Source organism: Manis pentadactyla, chromosome 4 (assembly GCF_030020395.1).
Source record: "Manis pentadactyla isolate mManPen7 chromosome 4, mManPen7.hap1, whole genome shotgun sequence".
NCBI classification, from domain to species: Eukaryota; Metazoa; Chordata; class Mammalia; order Pholidota; family Manidae; genus Manis; species Manis pentadactyla.
In genome coordinates, this window is record NC_080022.1 from 9218129 (window position 1) to 9237100 (window position 18972).

At 42.6% G+C, this 18972-nt stretch overlaps 1 protein-coding gene across 15 annotated transcripts in view; it reads left to right on the forward strand.

Moving 5' to 3' along the window:
- The window catches only part of VPS13D (vacuolar protein sorting 13 homolog D), a 286614-nt gene that overhangs the window by 218169 nt on the left and 49473 nt on the right, over positions 1–18972 (forward strand). For 13 of the 15 annotated variants that reach the window (XR_008996895.1, XR_008996896.1, XM_057499741.1 and 10 more), the window contains 2 exons: positions 12260–12392; positions 15051–15246. Coding sequence is in view for 13 of the 15 variants with exons in the window: in XM_057499741.1 (XP_057355724.1) it covers positions 12260–12392; positions 15051–15246 (329 nt within the window). In the remaining 2 variants the exon portion in view is untranslated. The remainder of the gene's footprint in view (positions 1–12259; positions 12393–15050; positions 15247–18972) is intronic. The other 2 variants (XM_057499751.1, XM_057499752.1) reach the window with 1 other exon arrangement.

Sequence of the window (18972 nt, forward strand, 5' to 3'; positions counted from 1 at the left end):
ATAAATAGCTCTCCAAGTTACCTCTAGTTTTTCCCTCCAGTTATTTGTTCCCTTTTTTTTTCTTCTCCTGCCTTCTTGGCAAAATTTAGAAAACATTATGTTGATGATGTTTTTTAATATGGTGGTATTTCAACTGTAAATGTAATTTTTATGAAGTCAATTTTTATTGATGGCATATTTAGAAAACAGATTAAAAGACATTTTAAATTATGGAATACAACCAGTGGAATATTCTACAGTATATGTACAGTTTAAAGAACAATCAAGTGAATACCAGGATCTACCATTCAGCTTGACTGATAGAATATGCTAATAGAATGTTGTCATACTAATAGAATAGAATATGCTAGCATATGCTAGTGTTTTTGAAGCCTTTCTGTTCATATTCCCTTCCTTTACTTCATACCCTGAGGTAATCTCTGACCTGAACTTTTGTGTTAATCATGCCACCTTTACTATATACTGTTTTATCATATTTGTATGTGTCACCAGTGTGTTTATAGTTTTGTCTTTTTTGAACTTACAAAATCATACTGAATATATCCTCTTGTGACCTTTTTTTACTTATGCAACATTGCATTTTTGAGGTCCATCATGTTGATACATGCATCTATAGCTAATTCATTTCACTGCTATATTCTAGTATTCCATTGTGTGAATATGTCACTATTTATCTATTTACTGTTAGCCACTTGGACTGTTCCAGTGTTTTCCTGCTGTAAACGATTTTGCTGCTAACACACTTGTTCATGTTTCCTGGAGCACAGGTACAAGAGTCTTAACAGTATATACTAAAGAACAGAGCTGCTTGGTCATAGAGTATTTATTTGTCCTATCTTTATTTTGTTTTTCTTTTTTTTATTCTCATTCAATGCAAGTTCCTTACAACACTTTACATCCACTTACGCTCTCCTACCTTTTTTGCTAAAGACCTTTGTTGTCATCTATTTTAGTTCTACATATACTATGTTTAACCCTTACAAAACATCAATTTTTTGTGTGTTAAGTACCCAATATTCATTTAGGTCTATACACATATTTGTCCTGGCTATTATCATTCATTCTTTCCTTTTGCACATTGATCTGGGGTCATTTTCCTTCCAAAGAACTTCCTTTTGTATTTCTTCTGAAAATAAATTTTCTCAGGTTGTGGGTTTTTTTTTTCTTTTCCTGAAAAGAATCTTTATTTCACCTATATGTTTGAAAGATATTTTTATACCAAGTTTAAAATTCTGGATTGGCAAATTTCCTTCAGCCCTTTAATGATACTCCATTGTTGTCCCATCATTATATTGAAACAGCTGTCAGTATTATTGTTGCTACTCTGAAGGTAATATGTCTTTTTTCCCTTTAATTGCTTTTAAGATTTACTTTTTGTCTTTAGTTTTCAATAGTAATATGCCTAGATATGGTTCTTCTGCTTAGGATTTATAGAACACCTTTAATTTGTAGCTTGGTGTCCTGTGAAAAAAATTTTTTTTAATTAAGTTACCATTGATATACAATCTTATGAAGGTTTCACACGAGCAACATTGTGGTTTCAGCATTCACCCACATTATCAAGTCCACCCCCCACCACATTGTGCAATTACTGTCCATCAGTGTAGTGAGATGCTGTAGAGTTATTACTTGTCTTCTCTGTGCTATACTGCCTTCCCCAAGACCTACCTATATTGTGAGTGCTAATTATAATGCCCTTTGATCTCCTTCTCCTTCCCTCCCCACCCATCCTCCCTAGCCTCTTGTCTTTTGACAATTTTGGAAAATCTTAGCTAGTGTCACTTCATATACTGTTTCTGCCCCTTTCTCTCACTGTTTTCTGCCCCTTTCTCTCTTTTCCTTCTGTGACTCCAAGTACATGGAAGTTGGAGTTTTTTACCATGATCCTTGTGTTTCTTACACTCTTTTCTGTATTTTCTTCTCCTTGTTTTTTCTTCAGGCTTTGATCTGAATATTTTCTGCCAATTTATTTTTACTTCACTTGTGCTCTTTGGTGCTCTATCTCCTCTCCTGTTTTGCCCATCTATTAAAATCTTAATTTCAGTTCTCTAGTTAAATTCTCCATCTTTTCATCAATTTCTTTAAAGATTACTGTCATACTATTTTAAACTCTATCTAATAACTCTAATGTCTAGATCACTGAGGAGTGATCTTGTCCGGGTTCTTTTTTTAGTTTCCAGTCATTTTATTTGATTTACATATCTGGTAATTTTTATTGAATGCTGGACATTGTGTAAGAAAAATTTTAGAGGTTCTGGCCAATGTTATTTTTTTCCAAAGAGGATTTATATTTCTTCTTTGTGCTTTGATTTCCTCCCATGTATACCTCCCTGCATAATGTGTGTTCTGAGCTTTTCATTTGCAGTGAAGGCATATAACAAGAATTTCCCAGAGGGACTTGTGTTTCAGTAAGGATCAAAGCCTGATGCTTAAAGGGGAGCTCTTGATAAAGGATTCTTTTTTCTGGGGAAGATCAGTGGAAGGGGATGTGTGTGAGAGGTAGCGTATTTATCAGCCTTAACTCCTGAAATCATAGCAGAGGTCCTTAATGAAACAGTCCTAAAGAATCAGTTCTGTTTGGGCAGGAAAATGGGGGCATTTTTTCTATAGAGCTAATTATTCCCTTCTAAGTAGAAAGTACATTAAACTGGAGTCCCTATTTCCTTATCTTTCTAGTAATTGAAGGTTTTTTCTTAAAAGCAACATAAGGCACCAGAACAAACCCATTAAGTCACTAGGGGCAGCTGTTGAGTGAAATGGATTGTGTTTTCTTCCTCATTCCAAGACTTGTTTTTTAGGCCTGAAATCACTTAACCCAGAAATGGCTAACTCAGGAGGCTTTAAAAATAGCAGATCTGCAGGAAATAGATGGGTGCGAATTCTAAATTTCACTGTTTTGGGGGCTAACTCAGGAGGCTTTAAAAACAGCAGATCTGCAAGAAATAGATGGGTGTGAATTCTAAATTTCACTGTTTTGGGGGTTGAACATCAATTTCTTTAAAGATTGCTATCATACAAAGATACTAAAGATTACTATCACATCAAGGCAAAGGGAAGAGTGCCTACTGAAAGGCCCCTAAGGAGTCCAAGGGACTTCCCAGGCAAAGACTGGAGGTTTCTGAGGAGCTATAAGGAAATAGCTAAACTGCAATTTTATTTTTATTTTAGCCCATCTGAAGGGTGGGAACATTTGCATCTTTTTTAAAAAGAATCTTCTTTTGGCCTTTCATTTGAGCCTGGGATCAAGCCAGGTCTCAGGAGAAACTAGATAGGACTTAAGTACCTTGGAGCTGATCTACCTCCCATTCTCATCCCGACCCAAAAAGGGAGGTTCAGCTTCCCTTGTCCTCCCAGTGCCCAGTCCGTGGGCTGATAGCATTCACCACACTTGCTGATGAGTAACCTCCCTGAACAAGTGAAGTCTGGCCGCTGTATGTCTAGCTTTCTCCCAGTGCAGGCTCTATCCTTCCCCACCCCACTATTAAATCTTAGTTGTAAGAAAAAGCGCCTTCGTTTCCACCATGAATGCTGTATCACTTATATAAGTGGGGGTTGTGAGTAGCGCCAAGATGGAGAAAAGAGGATGGAAAACTGAACTGAGTGAACTTTCCAGATCTTTTGTTGCCCTAGAGGCATGGTTGGCTTTGCTTATTGTCTCCCCACAGGCTTTGCTTGCTTTCATCCCTCGTGGTATCACCCACTCCACCTTATATTTGTATCTCTGTGTAGGTCAGTTGCTGATAAATAAAACAGCTCTTGCCAGAGCAGTAGCTTTTTTCTGCAGTTAGATATGCTTGACCAGACCAGATCCAACAAAGTAAATCTTTCCATTTTGGTCCTACACCTCCTTCAGCAAATCCTTTGTTAGAAGCTGGGCTGGAAAGTAGGCCTCTTCCATGTAGGCAGGAGCTCTTGAAATCATTGGTCCCAGTCTCCACCCCAGCTTGACTCCTGTCTTTCTTCTCAGCTGTAATTGGCACACATAGGTAATGTGCTCGGAGGTGGTGTGATGTGATCCATGTCATGGTCATTGATAGAAGTTCCTCTTCCTCTGGGGCCTGGTTCAGGTGTGAGAGCGATACCTTTGGGGAAAGGAGGAAGTGGAGCCTTTCGACTTCCAAAGGTTGCCTAGGGCAAAGTCTGGGTGACCAAAAGGGGTAGGGTGTCTGATTTGGGGTATTGATCACAGGAGGGGATTGGAGCCTGAACCCTCTTTCTTGCCCAGGGATTTGTATTTACATGCTGCTCTCAGCTGCCTTCCTTTGTCACCACCACTGCTTGGGAAAAGAAAGATTATCTACCTGGTGACTCTGTAAGATTTTCACTGGCATTCAGGAAAGAATTTTCCATGGATGCAGTAACAGAAATCATGGTTGTGTTCCCTTCATAGATGACCCACTATTAACTGTAGGTAGATACTTGCTGACTTTGTTGGAGATGCTCATGGTCTTTCCAGTGAGTTTCATTTGCACAACAGGAATAATAATAGAGCCTATTTCATAGGGTTGTTGTGAGGATTAAACCAGTAAATGCTTTCAAAGGTGCCAAGCCCTTAGAACAATGCCTGATACATAGCAGACCTTGCTGGTCTGTTGACAGTTCCAAAAGTTACACTATGGTCTTCAGCAGTTGGAAGCTTTCCTTTACCTATTCTACTACATACTTTGGTTTGAACAAACCAGTTCATTCATTGGAATAAGCCAGCTATAGACAGATATGATTCTGAAAAAACCTCATCGTGATGTTTCAAACCCTGAAGTGTATCTGACTTTTTCAGTCAGCTCAGCTTATATTGGTGCCTAGCATTTATGATTGTTCTCTGTCACCCATCTTCTTTCTTCCCAAGCTTTTGGCATTAAAGAGATTTGAAATACAAAGTACTTTACAAGAATGTAGTCCTTGTGACTGGGAATGAGATAAACTTGAGCTTCTTTTCTATTGTGATATATTCCATTTCATTTCTCAATTTCTGCGTTTTGAGATTATAGTCTATTTATAATTGCCTTCTTTATGCTTTCCTTTGTTCCAGAGAGGTGGTTTCTATATTACTGGATGAGACATGCAGGGTTCAGCTGGGGAGAAGGGGGAGTAGGTCACTCATTAAAAGAAAGAATAGGATTTGCAGTAATAACCCTTGGCATTTACACATTGCTTTGTGTTTTTCTTCCAAAGTACTTGTAAAACCAAGCCCTCTTTGGATTAACCCAGCAGCTCTGTGGGTAGTGTTTTTCCTATTTTAAGCTGAAGACACTGATCCCTCAGAGAGTATGTGTTTGGCTCACATTCACCCAGATGCTGCTAGTGGTAGAGTTGGGATGAGGCCTCCTTGCTTCTCTTCTCAAAGCCTGTGTGCTTTTCTAGAGTGGAAATAATTTATCTGCTTCATCAGACATTATGGTGTGATCACAGCAGAGGGATGTTTTTTTCCCACAGCACAATCTATCTCTCTGTTGGTTTCGTACTGAGGTTTTGGCCATTTACGTGTATTGAAAACCTTGTTAGGATGGCAAAACTGGAGGTCTACTGTGGGTCGGGAAGCCTTATTCCCCTTGACCAGCACTAACTGGACAGAATCCCACCTCTGGCTTCCCCGTCTGTGTGCTTTAGGGTCTTTGAGCAGTAGAGAAGTGGAGGCCTGGCACCCTCACCGCCATCCCCTATCTCTTCTGGGGAAGAGCCTGTGAGAAGGCCTCGCTGAAGAAGAGCTGAAGGTGGCACACCATCCCATCCAAGGCTGGACTTGAAGAGTCATCCTGCCTGCATGATGCTTTATAATTGGTGTAGGAAAAACAGGGGAAATCAATATGACTAAGCCGTGCCACTTGTTACTGAAAATCTGCCTTCCTGATGCTACCCTTCGTGTGTTCTTACTGTGCTTTGCCCTGTATAGCAAACTCTACCAGTCCTTTTTAAAGAAAAAGCAAACTCCTATTAGGAGAGTGCTTCAAACCACTCTGAGTTTCTAGATTAATCTGAAACAACATCTGAGTTCACAACTGGGTCACAGTTGCAGAACAACAGAGAAACCTGCCAATGCAGTGGGCGTGTGTCTCGGGCTGGTTAAGAACCAGGACAATCTCGAGGCCTGACTTGTTGCTTATGTTTAGACCTTGTGTTCTGAGATAAGTCTGGGTGGCTTTGGATAACTTTGTTTCTGACCTGAAAAGGAGTGTCTGTTGCCTGATAAGGGTTTATCTGTGAAATAGTGGCATGGTGTGTGTCTTAGGGTAGGAGGGCTTTTAGGTCTCCAGAGCCGGGGAGGGGGGAGGGGGGGAGGCGGGGGAAAGGCAAGGTCATTGTCTTAGGCTTGTTCCTGGAAGGGGAATGTCAGTCCTGGCTTTTAAGAAATATCTTTGTTGCTCTTATTCAGGGTCTCTTTTTTGGATTCTTTTCCTTTTCCCCCTTTGCCTTAAGGGCTGTACATAATCATAACCAAGTAGAACTGAAAATAGACAAACTTGCCCCACTTCTAGTGGATAGAGATCTGGGGTCCAAAAATGCCTCTCTCTTGCCAAACCTCAACTTGTTTCATGCCTTATTTCTTTTAATGCCCTTCCCCAGTCGCAGCCTGCCCCCTTCACCACTTGGCTGAGTGAGGACTAGCTGCTCGGTGTGCCTGGTGTCAGGGACATATGCCCACTGCTTGTTGAATCACGTTCTTCTTTAGCTCTTCCCTGTTCACAAGCGCCACAGGAGGGTTTTTCAGCATCAAGGCAAAGCACACACTCTGAGGATCATTTTTAATGGATATTTTAACAATATGGAGCAGAGTGGAATAGTGAGGAGCTCAGCTTTGAAGTGACGTTGGTCTCACATGGCCTGCAGAAGGTTTTCCTACTAGTATGCCAGGAGAGGTGGAAATGACTGTGAGGCTGAAGCCTCCACACTGCTGCTCAGGAGCTCATAAACACTGATGGCCTCTTGTGTGCCAGACACTGTGCCCAGCGTTTTGCCTTCTCTTCTTTAACCCTTCAAAACCACCTTCAGAGTATGGGTTTTGCTGATGGGTAAGCTGAGGTTTGGGAAAGCTGACCAACTTTCACCAGTATGCCTGTTTCAAAAGTGATGGAGTAAGAATGTGACTCCTTTGTCCCTTCCTTTTGACTATGTTATGGCAGCCCCCTCAAGTCCACATCAGCCTTTCTTACAGGCACAGGAGATAGCTGCGTTTTCTGAGTTTACATGTTCCGGCTAAGTTTGTTGCAGACAGCGCTGATCAGAATCAGAGTTGTGCTGGCGGCTGACACTTGCAGCTGTGCAACTTTCTCGTTGAACGAATGCAAGATTCACCCTCACACTGCAAAGTCCTGTCACTTCTCTCCCTTTCCTGTTATACATGGTCACCATCTGCCCTAGTGACAAGAAAGGTACTGTCACCAGCAATTACTCAGTGGAGCAAGGATATTAAAGAGGAAATTTCCATTAGGTAAATAACTGTGAAAGAAGAACCCCAGAGAAGGGGGGAGACATTGAAGCCTCGGCTCCTATTACACTGGCCAAATATTTCTGGCATCCCATGCTTGCTGAATATCATAAAAGGGTCAGGAAAACTGATAGGACAGAGCAGAAGGACACAGTGTGAATTTTTCTTCTTGCGCCATTCCAGCATCTACTTGAATTTCGGTTTTATAAAATCAACTCTTCAGAGCCCAACCCCAAACCCAGACTAATATGTAGTGGCTCCATTTCTATGGACAATGGGATTATTTTTGAAAGGTGGGGTATTGGTATTGCAGTGTGTTTTAGCTACAAAGTAGAACTGGCATATTGAAGTACTTCTGAGATTTTTACCTTTATTTTTTTACTTTTAGGCTTTACAGAAATTAATGGCTTTGCACTGGGGCCAGAATTCACAAGTGTGGTGTGTGCAAAAAATCTCTCTTGTCTTTGCAAATGTAATAGGTTTTCTGAAGGACATTCTGTTCCTTGGGGCCTCTCAGCCTTGAGTTTTTTGCATGCTTTAAACTGCTACAAAATGAGATAGATGTATTAACTTTGCAAGTGCACCTTCTAGTGTTGAAGTATTGTTTTTACTGAGTAGAGTTACAAATTATCTACAAATTACCCTTCAGTTACTAGTTGCTATCCCAGTGTACAGGCCTATCACATGCCCTCTGTCATGGCGTCTTTATGTCCCCTCTGTGGATAGCTTCCACTTCATTGGGGATGCACGCCATCTCACTTAATCTTCACCTCAGCCCTGAGGAATCTGCTTATTCCCATTTTGCATATGGAGAAATTGAAGTTTAGATAACTCAATACTGTTTTTATTGAATACCTCCTGTTTGTCAGGCTCTGTGCTAAGTGCTTTACATGTATTATTTAATCCTTATAGCAGGATATTCTTTTCCCTATTTTGAAGAAGAGGAAACAGAGGCTCACGGAGGTGAAGTTACTTGTACATGATCTCACAGCTTTTAAATGGTACACTCAGAATTCAAACTCTGGTGTGAATGTCTTTCCATTATGTCACATATATACCTTGTCCTGACTGAGGTCCTTGGAGGCAAAAGGCAGAAAACCACTTCTAATTTATGATTTTCATTTGCTGGCCTGGCACACAGTAGGTGTCCCATACACGTTTGATTGGATCAGTTGATTGACCAGACATATAGCTGAATTGTTCTTGCTCATATCCTTATGATTTTCAGCCTTTTCCCCAGAGCTTCTGTTCTCTTTGTCCGAATATCTTTTTCCAGGCTTCATTTCCCATTTTGATCATGAGCATGCCAGAGCGCATCTGCTCTGAAAAAATTTCAAAATGAATTCACTTTGCAATGCGTTTGGTTTTTCTTTTTAAAACACATAGGCAGAACTGGGGGTGGGTGGTGAAGGATGTCCTGCACTAGTCACTCCCGCATGATGTAGCTCTCATGGGTATCTCTGCCTTGTTTTGATGATCAACTTCAAAGTCAAGGACATGGGTGAAATAACAACTTCCTCAGAGCCTCAAAAAAGAACAGTGCCAGAAGGGACCCATAAAGAGTGCTTACTGGAATCGCCTCCCTCCAGCCCAGGGAGAAATAAGATACAGGGTATGATTTACTTTCCCACTGGGGTGGGGAACAAGAGATGGAATTAAGGATGATGAAGTGCTCACACAGTGAGAGAAAGCCACAAGCTTTGTGGTGCCCTGGATTCAGTACTCAGAAGCCCAGTGGACTGGCCCAAGGCCCAGCTTTTGACCACAGTACCCTTCATTTAGCTGGCTTCAGACTAGGTCCTATAAAATGGCTCTCCCCATAAAATCTGATTGGCCCCTAATCAATAGAGGTTTGGTTGGATCATAGATTTCAACATCTTCCCAAGTTTTCTGAGTTCTTAAAGTCACCTTTCTAGGGATGAAAACTTTGGTAGTAGTTGCCTGTTAATACCTTTGTTCCCTTTACTTTTATTCACAAGTGACAAAGGGCAAGTCCAGCTGGCTTGCAAGAGTGATTTTTGTATCCACAGAGAAATGGGGACTCAGAAGTCCCAGGGTAAGTTGAGTAGGTGTAGGCACTTTGCACATCCCCTTTTCACAGCTAAGAAGCACATGGAAGAATCTAGCATTTAGAGGGAAGAGTGATCTCTTAGGTCACCTTGTCCCCTCCTGCTGAGGTCAGTCTGGTGTTTTCTACAGAGAACACCCAAGACCAGTCAGTGTTGCAGCAGACTCAGTTGGCACTTAAGCTTTTGGCCTAGGCTCACTCATAAACCTTGGCTATTAGACTTGTTCTGTTGATGGGAGTGTTAAGTTGGGGCGGGGAGAGGGGAAGGCAGTGTGCCTAGATTATTCTCCCATATTCTCTTGGGGGGAAAAGTATTATGGGATTTTTAACTTCTTCCTAGTCAGCTGCCAGAAATCAGTAGACAGGACCTTAACTTCATATCTCTTCCAAGGAAATATCTCTTCTCAAGGAAAGTAAGAATTTGAGAGAAATGTGGAAGACTTGAACAAGATCCCAGAAGCAGCCTGGGTGCTGCTGGACCTCTTCAGGTGGAGCTCAGGCCCTGGCAGTGCTCACAGCCTGCTTCTGAAAACAGCCCCTTACTTCCCTGCCCTCTCGCCTCCCTCGTGGCACCAGAGAGGCGTTTTTGTCCAGACCCCAAATGAAGAACACTGGCAACCTCTACAGTTCCAGAATAGAGCAGGGACTCCCTTTTTTTGACCCTTTCGAAAACAAGAGTCACTTGTTCCTCTTCTCTCTTGATTGCCAAGGGCTTTCAGGTTGTGCTCCAGCTTCCTCCTGATTCTTGCACAGAATTGTTATCTTCCTAATGAGACTGCCACCCTGGAGACTAGGCCCAAGGCTGCTTTTTATTTGTATCCTCAGCAGTACCTAAATCTGCTGGGCCCAGAGTAAGTGCTTAATAAAGACATTCTAACCTGGATCGTAGGTCACACACTGTCGGAGCTGGGAAGGGTTTTGGAAACCACTAAGTCCGACACTAACTTTATAGACGGTACCACCCCAAAAACTCACTTTGGAGGCTGGTGTTTATCTGCTGGAAAGAAAGGGTTTTGTTTTTGTTTTTGTTTTTTATGTTAAAGCCTAGTGCAAATGACCATAACTCTAAACCTTTGAAAGGCTTTCTTCAAATGGTACAGGCTGTTCCTCCCTGATGAATAGCTGACCGACAGTAACGGGAAGAAAGGTAACTAGATTCCATACCCTGAGCCGTTATTAATCCTTCTAGCCACATGACAAGGGTGGTGCTATCACAATTGTCCAGATGCCGAGAGGGAGGCTCAGAAGTGGGCATCTTGCTTGGGGCCATGTAGTTACTGGGATGGCTGAGAAAGGACTCTAATATCGTTGGCTCAGATGCCTGAACTTGGAGCACAGCGGCTCTCAGATGAGGGCCCTGACTGAAGGCCAGCTTAGTGACTCACAGTACTGACTTCGCCACACCGCATTCTATCTCCGTCCTAGAGGAAATGGTAACATTAATTTTTGCTAACTTTGGTTCTCTAAGTAGACAGGGAATGACAGAGAAGGGAAGACAAAAGGCAAACAATGATAGGGATTGTATCTCCAGAAAGTGAGTAATCACTGCCCTAGGTTGCAAAAACATTTGGACTGAGTAAAAGGAGTATTTCACGTATCTTGCTTCAAGAACCATTGCTTGACATGGAATTGCTGTTTCTTGCTCTAGTTCCTCTCTGTGCCCAGAATTTATCTTCTCCTGTCACTAGAAGCCTCAAGACTAATGGCTTCCAGGGCAGATCTGTGTTAATCATCCCTCCACCCACCCCCCAACCTTGCCAAGGTGGAATGAGGCAGCCCCCCAATGGCTAGGCTACCCAGGGCACTGGGTCTGCAGGCAGGCTCTTTGCCTTGACTCTTTCCACCAAGCTTTGTATCTAAATAACATTCCTGTGAGTTTTCTAAAAGGTTAGTCCTGGGTCATTGGCACTTAAACCACTTGTTTTGGTAGATCCTTCCCGAGAAGGTTAATTATATATTTGATATCCTTCCCTTTTTATGCCTGAATGATGAGGATAAGTACCCTGTGGTTTATTAACTGTCACTTTAAACCTTTTCAAATTGCCTTGTGACAAAACAGAGTTTTATGTCCTTTTTATCCAACTTTGATGAATGAGACAGCTTCTCTGGTTGAAGTATGCCAGGATAAATAAAACCTCTCCCTGATTTGGGGGGAGGATTTTGCATTTGAAGTCATGAGTTCAAGTCTGCCATTTAGTATGAAAGGTGACCTAACTTGTCCACCTTTCCATAGACTTTCTTTTTCCTTCTGACAAATGGGGCTGGGCACCTGGTAATTGTTGAATGAATGAATGCAAAGACATTACTGTAGGGCAGTTGCCATCTCTAAAAATTCTGATACCAAACCCCAAAGCGACAATTTACCACATTCCCTATTTTGAATCCCACTTATTCTCGGAGCAGAGAGCCTTTGTCCTTACCATTAAGGAATTCCAAAGCTCATCTCTCCTCCCCTGGGCAATTTTGATACACCTTTAGTTTTTGACTAACTTTGTGGGATGTAAATATCATTGAGGAATTTCTGTAGTAGTTTTGCAAAACTTGTGTCCTTCAGTGTAAGTGTTCTACAATTTTTATGTGTCTAATTCTTGAGAACCACTGTTCTGGGACACACAGCCTATGTAATTCACCAGTTAATCTCTCTCTTAATCCCATATTTACTGATCCCAGCTAAGAGCATGGGAAGGTATTTATTTAAAATAATTAAAATAGTGAAACTAGCACTAAAACTTTAAAACTCTTTTCCTTCTGTTTTTAATTTGTTGCAGTTTGCAGGGACATTATCTGATGGCTTAGGGAAGACGATGGACAATCGGCATCAGTCAGAGCGGGAGTACATCAGATACCATGCGGCCACAAGTGGTGAACACCTTGTAGCTGGCATCCATGGCCTAGCTCATGGTAAGTCGCATGCCATCAGCTGTAGAGTGGCATTTCAGCCACACTTCCTCAGAGGCACCTTTTCACCCACCTACTTGCAAGTAGAAATCCTGGCTTGGTAACGTGATGTGCCTGATAGAGCCTTCCACACTCCCTCATTAAAGTCCTCCTTGCAATTGAAATGTGAGACCTCCTCATTCATTTTCAAAATGTTATGCACATTGAAATTCCTTCCTGTTCTCTGGCCTCTGTTCCCAAAGTGTCATGAGGTGTAATCAGCTGAACCTCTTGAGAATAGGGAACTGCTGCTTCAGAACTGCCTTCCTGCTTACGGTTCCTGGTCATTCCTCCCGTAGAAAGTGAAAAGTGAAGGGAGCTGCCAGGTTTGTGGCCCAGATGTTTTGCACATTCACAGGGATTGTAAATAAACCCATGTGCCCAAGAGATGTAGGTGATGGCACAGATGTGTTAAGTCTCTGAATTTGTTTGAATTCTGACTTTTAGTGCTTCAATTCTTGACTTATTTGCCTTTTGTTGCATTTTCTCAACAGATTAGTATGGCATTGAAGGCTCTTGGAAATGTAAACCCAGCTGGTTTTTCTAGCTACTGTCTCCAGCTGCAATGTACTTAAACCTCCCTGAGCTATGTACTGCTTGCTCTCCAGACATGTCTCTAACTTCTTACTCACTCATGTTCCATCTGCGCTCACTTCCTTGTCTGTCAAAATAATACTCAGCCTATGAGTCCCAGCTCAAATGATGTTTGCCCAGCTCCATGGTCCCCAGTTAAAACTGATGATGATAGAGCACACATGGGGGTGTGGATTGTGTGTGTAGTCAGCTATGTGTGTCTTGCTTTTCTGAGACATTGTGAGGGTTGGGGTGGGCTGGGGAGGGTGGAGGGGAATGTAGAAAGGCCAGTCTGTGTTCACCTTTATCCTCACAGTACCACAAATGTACCCAGCATATAGCTCATACTTACTAATGATTAGTAAATTGACCTGTTTGTACCAGATTCTTAGGAGTAGGGTGAAGCAATCAGAAGTCATATCAAGACTGATCAAGAAGGAATAATTAAAAAATCGTTTTTCCCTTTGTTCTCAGGACACAATGTTTAGAACAGAGTTTTTGTTCTTCAGCTTTGCTGGTGGTGAGGTTTGTATCAAAGTGCCTTTGCCTTTCCTAAGCCTGCCCAGCTGGAAAGGGAGCAGCCCCCCAAGGAGTCATCACACTAGAAGTGAAATTTGGCTGAAATTAATCTGTTTATGGACTTTAAAAGTTGATTACTGGCTGATCATTTGGGGTTAAAGATTTAATCATTCTTTCAGTTAGTGAAAGTGCATTGGACTACTACAGGACTATTTTTTAATGAATATAAATGCTTTGCTGTATATAATTGCCTTTCACTTTTTATATGAACAGGCCAGTGTGCTAAGAAAATGGGTGGTTGATTCAAGGTTGCGAAATCCCCTCTAACCAAGGATCATTCGGATAATATACACAGCATCTCCAGGAGCCAGTTGGGCCAGTCCTAGACCAGGAACCAGTGGCCTCATCCAAGGAGGACCCATTAAATTCCGGGCTACATGAGAGCAGTAGCCTAGAGTAAGAGCCTTCCTTCAGAATGAGAACAGCCCTTAAAAGATGACAAGAATCAGAATCCATTCAGTCTCCCTGGTTTAAAAACTGGGAGTCATGCTTAGCTCTCTCTGTAGGCCTTGCTTGACCCAGTTCATTAATGTTCTGTCTCTGCCATCAACTTTGTTCAAAAGGTTGGGAAAGGGACATTACCTCAGTGGAGCAAACAAACCCAGAATCCAAAAGAAACGTTGTGAATTGTTAGTACATTCTCACCCAAGGAATTTCCTTTCCCAATTTGTCTCACTAGAGCTGAAGAGTCTAGAGAGCTTCCTCATAGCCCCACCGCCACAGGGTAAACATCCCGTGAGTGTCCCTGGCACACATCCTGGACGTGCTCCCCGACAGGGCCCCACTTCTTCCCTGCAATGCCTGTGTCCTCTCCAGCCTTTGCCAACTTCTGGCCACTTTTGAGGTTCCTTAAGGTCATTGCTGTCAACTTTGAAAATGTTTGGAATGTCTTTTTTACATAGGTCAGTCTTTTGAACCGACTCACTGAGGGGCCCAGCTGGCTTTGGCAGCTTTCGGGGGTGCCTTTCATCTCGGTTCTGTCATTTACTACAGTTGTCTCTACCTGATTTCAAACATTTGGCAGTGTTGGCCAGTCACGTTGTACTCTTTGAAAACTGAGGATCTGTACTTAATTCTCTCTCTGCCTTATATTTTATGGGATCCCAACTTTCCCCAAGGGCCTTATTTGCTAGACTGTTGATTTAATGCTACTGTCTGCATCCTCTCCCTGATTGCCCATGTGCTGCCCAAGCTCTGGAATTGAAAAGTAGCCACTGTTAACCTCTTAGCTTTCCTTTGATTTTCTAAACTGTAACACATTTTGCTTCTGACTATTATGTAATATATATTTTCTGACTCTAAACCTAATGGGCAAATCTGCTGCTTCCTCATCTTGAGTTGGCCTGTCTGTGAGATTGACAGAATGCTCCTTACGTTCCTTGCCAGGTGCATGGAATTGAGGGGCTTGGCTTTAAATGCTTTTGTTTTCATCCTTGGCCGGGTCACAATAGCCCTTGTCTTTTTTGCTAGGTATCATTGGTGGATTGACCAGTGTTATAACCTCGACAGTGGAAGGTGTGAAAACAGAAGGGGGTGTCAGCGGTTTCATATCTGGCCTTGGGAAAGGGCTGGTTGGCACTGTAACCAAGCCAGTGGCCGGCGCCCTGGATTTTGCATCAGAAACAGCCCAGGCGGTGAGAGACACAGCCACACTTAGTGGCCCCAGGTCAGTGGTGGTGGCGGGGAGTGGCTTTTGCCACTCTGTATCCATACTGATACGTTTAATCATATACTTTGTGCCTTCGTGATGTGATTTTAAAATTTTGAAATACCTGTAACTAAAATTTCTGACCTGCCTAAATACATGAAAACGAGGCATAAAAATCTGGCATGAAATTTTTCCATATCTCTGTATGTGTGTATCGATTTGTCTATATCTATATCTGCATGTGTATATACTGGAGTTATATATGTGTGTGTGTGTATACATATATATATCACACGTATATATAAATATAGTTTTTCTTCACTAGAGGGGTCAGATACAGGATTACATCCATACATACCTCCTCTGTTCACCAGACTAACTAGACCCTCACATGCCCATTATGCATCTTGCTCCTAGGCCCCATGACAGTTCTAGAATCCGACACTTGCAGTTCACCTGTGGGTCTGTCTGTTCTTAGTCCACATTTTGCTTAAAAGTGCCAGTCGGTTCCCCAACCTCACAGAGAAACTCCCCGAGGAAGCTGGCAGTTCTGCTGTGGGGTGCTGTCTTGCCTTGATACCAGCTGAGGTGGCAAACCAGCAGCAGCCCGGACAGCTCCAAATCTCACAGACTCCAACTACTTTAACTCAGCTCTTTGTGTTAGTGGCCTATTTTAGCCTCCCTTTTTCCAAGTGACTAATTGGAGGATCTTATCAACCAAAGTTATAATGAGTGTTACTGTTTCCAGCCAAGCTGGACTCCACTTAAGCCCAGAAGGATTTTGCTGCTGCCTGGTTAATAGATATTCCCTGAGTGAATTAGTGTGCCCTTTTAGAATGCCTAGGGCCTGGAGCATGTCCACACCCTTCTGCCTCAAATAGGATTTGAAGTAAAAGCATCCCCAATTAAAATGAATCCATTTGTCTGTCACTAGGAAACCTTACTGATGACACATTACTGCAGTAGGGGAAATGCTGATGATTGTAGACTGAGTCCATGGCATATGTTCTGCCAGAATGTCTTCCATCTGGCAGCAGCTACTTTTTAAAAAAAGGATCTGTAGAGTTTACTTTAGTTAGGTTACATTCTATTCTCAGAGCTGAAACAATCCTTGAGTATATTTTGAAGCATTTATGAAGTTGGAGGAGGGGCAGTAGGAAGGCTTTAAAAGTATTTCCAGTTAGCTTTTCTGTGCTGCTCGAAGCCCAAGAAGTCAACCTCCAGGATTTTGTAAGGACAATCAGACCTGTTGAAGTATGAGGAAAGCAGAAGGCCCCTAGAATTCCAAAAGAACCATCCTTATTCTTAAAATCCCAAAGTGGTCATGGGATTGGTGATTTATTTCAATAAAGGTCAGAGGTGTTAAACTTTTAAAATACTATTATTTGGTGCTATGAGCTTTAATGATGTTGACCAGAAAGAAATCACTTGAATTTTATACATGTCAGTTTGGAGCTGACACTTTTTGAGAGCACAAGAAAGGCACAGAATGGTTGCTACAGAAAAACAGGTGTTTTTGTCCTTTTTACCAGGTGCCCAGCATTTGCCATAGTTCGTTAGATTTCATGTCAGCCTGTATATATCTGTCATTCACTCTTCTTCAGTCAGTAAATATTGATTACAAATTCCCTAAGAACTCAGGTTTGGGAATGTAGCAGAAAGCAAGGTTGTCCTTGGTCTCCAAGGGCTTCCAAGCAAGTGGGGCAGCAAACATGAAACAAATAACTATGTAAATAATCAGTTGCTAAAATTGTGGTAATTGTCACAAGGTGCTGTGACACTGTATAAATAGAGAAGGTGAAGGAGAAAAGGAGGTTGGCTAAACCTATGGTCAGTGGGGTCAAGAAAGGCTTTTCTAGGGAAGTGATATCTGAGTTGAAGCCAGAAGTTTAAGTAGGAGTTGGCCAGGTGAGGAGAAAAGAGAATTGCATTCCAGGTAAAAGGGGTTCAGAGAAGCTATGCAGCTTGCCTCAGTAGTTAGGCAGACCAACTGAAGTTTAAGTGCAGGTTTCCCAGAAAAGTTATCTTCCTAGCCGTTCAGTCCCCCTAGAAGCAAAAGCTGCACTGTTAAGTGAGGAGCAAGCTGGTAGCCATGATGGGCCTGTGGACATGGAGGCTCAGGAGGGGGAATCATCCTGCATCTCCTCTCTGTTCCTGGGGGAGCCAGTAGTAGGTGAGGTGGGCACATGCTAGACCCATGCTGATCGGGGCCCTACCTCTCTCGCAGGGAAGAGCCACGGCAGCTTCTCCCGAAACACTTTAAGCAATTTCCCTCAGTCCATTTGTCTAGGTCCAAAAGTAGGATTCTGAATGAAGATCCATGTGTTAGAAAAAAAGAACAATTGCCCTGGAAAACAATAGGTCTGGTGCGAACCCTGTTACTTATTAACACTGGGCCCACGGTCAGGTCTCCTGATATTTAGTCCTCAGTTTTTTCATCTGTAAATTGTGAATAAATATGCCTGTCTGTTTATTCTGCCTCTCTAAGGTTCGAAGCCCAACCGGAGTTATGTGGAAGCTATAAACAACTATAAAATACTGGGTGACACTATTTTTGAAAGTCACGTTAAAGGAACACAGAGATTCTTGCAGGTGGAGAAATGTTTCCGTGCCTTACGGGTTTGTTCTGATGACACTGTGATCTCTTAGGAACATACTAGTTCTACCAAGGGATAAATCACCCTGGTTTCTTGGAAGTGAGTTATAACCATCTCCAACCATCCCAGTTGATTGAACAGCATCCAGGGGTGTTACTCAGGGTTTTTCCCCACTGTTTAGACAACAGGGACTAACAAATGATTTGAAGGGATTAGAAGTGAGATTCTGACCGAAGGTTGACCTGAGCCCAGGGACTGAGCCAGGAATAGAACCCAGGAGTCCAAGAGTTCTGCCTCTGAGTCTGCTCTTGGAATGAGACTTTCTGCTTCCTTTGTAATATTTCATCCAAGTGAAGGCTTAGATCTCAGCATCTATGTTTTAAATGACCCAAATTTTAAGCAGATGATAGCAAAGCAAGCCATGAAACTGTGAAAGAATACTCCTTCCAGTAATCCATCTGAAAAGAGGCCTTACAGGAAATATTGGCTCCTTTTTGTGTTTATGTCAACATGATTTTATTTATAGGGAACCCCCCCCTCCTGGGGTTCTTTTAGATTAAAATACTTCCAAGCTCCTCTCCTTGTTGGAGTGTGCAGGCTTTCCAAAGAGACAGCCACCTAACTGTTCTCAGAAATTTCCATGCAGCCTAATAGTTCTTGGGAAGGCAGGTGGGGGTGGGGATGAGAAGAGGGCGGAGGACAGCAGAGCCTTTGGCCTCGACGTGAGTGTTGTGAACCAATATCCCCTGCTGCATTTGTTCACTGTACAAGTATGTGCGGTTTGGAACTGAAATAAGAAGCCTTTTCCAAGGCAACGTTCTGCTGGCTCAGGTTGCGTCTTCTAGTCTACATGTCCTGGGCCGCAGTTATCTGTTCCCAAGGGTATGAAAGTGGCACCAGTGCAGCCACACTTGTGGTGCCACTAAAGCCATGTAGAAAAGCCAACCATCCTTCAAACAGAGCAGACCAAAGCAGGGCACGCACAGGGCTGCGTGCCCAGTTCTCTGCATGCATGGTAGGATTTGGTGGTGGCATTTGAAAAGATACTTTGGGAGAAAGCTACAGAGACCCAGGAGCAGCCACTTCCCAATAGAAGGCAAAGATGCCACTGAAAAGAGAGGAGTGTCCAACTCAGGGCTATGGGCTT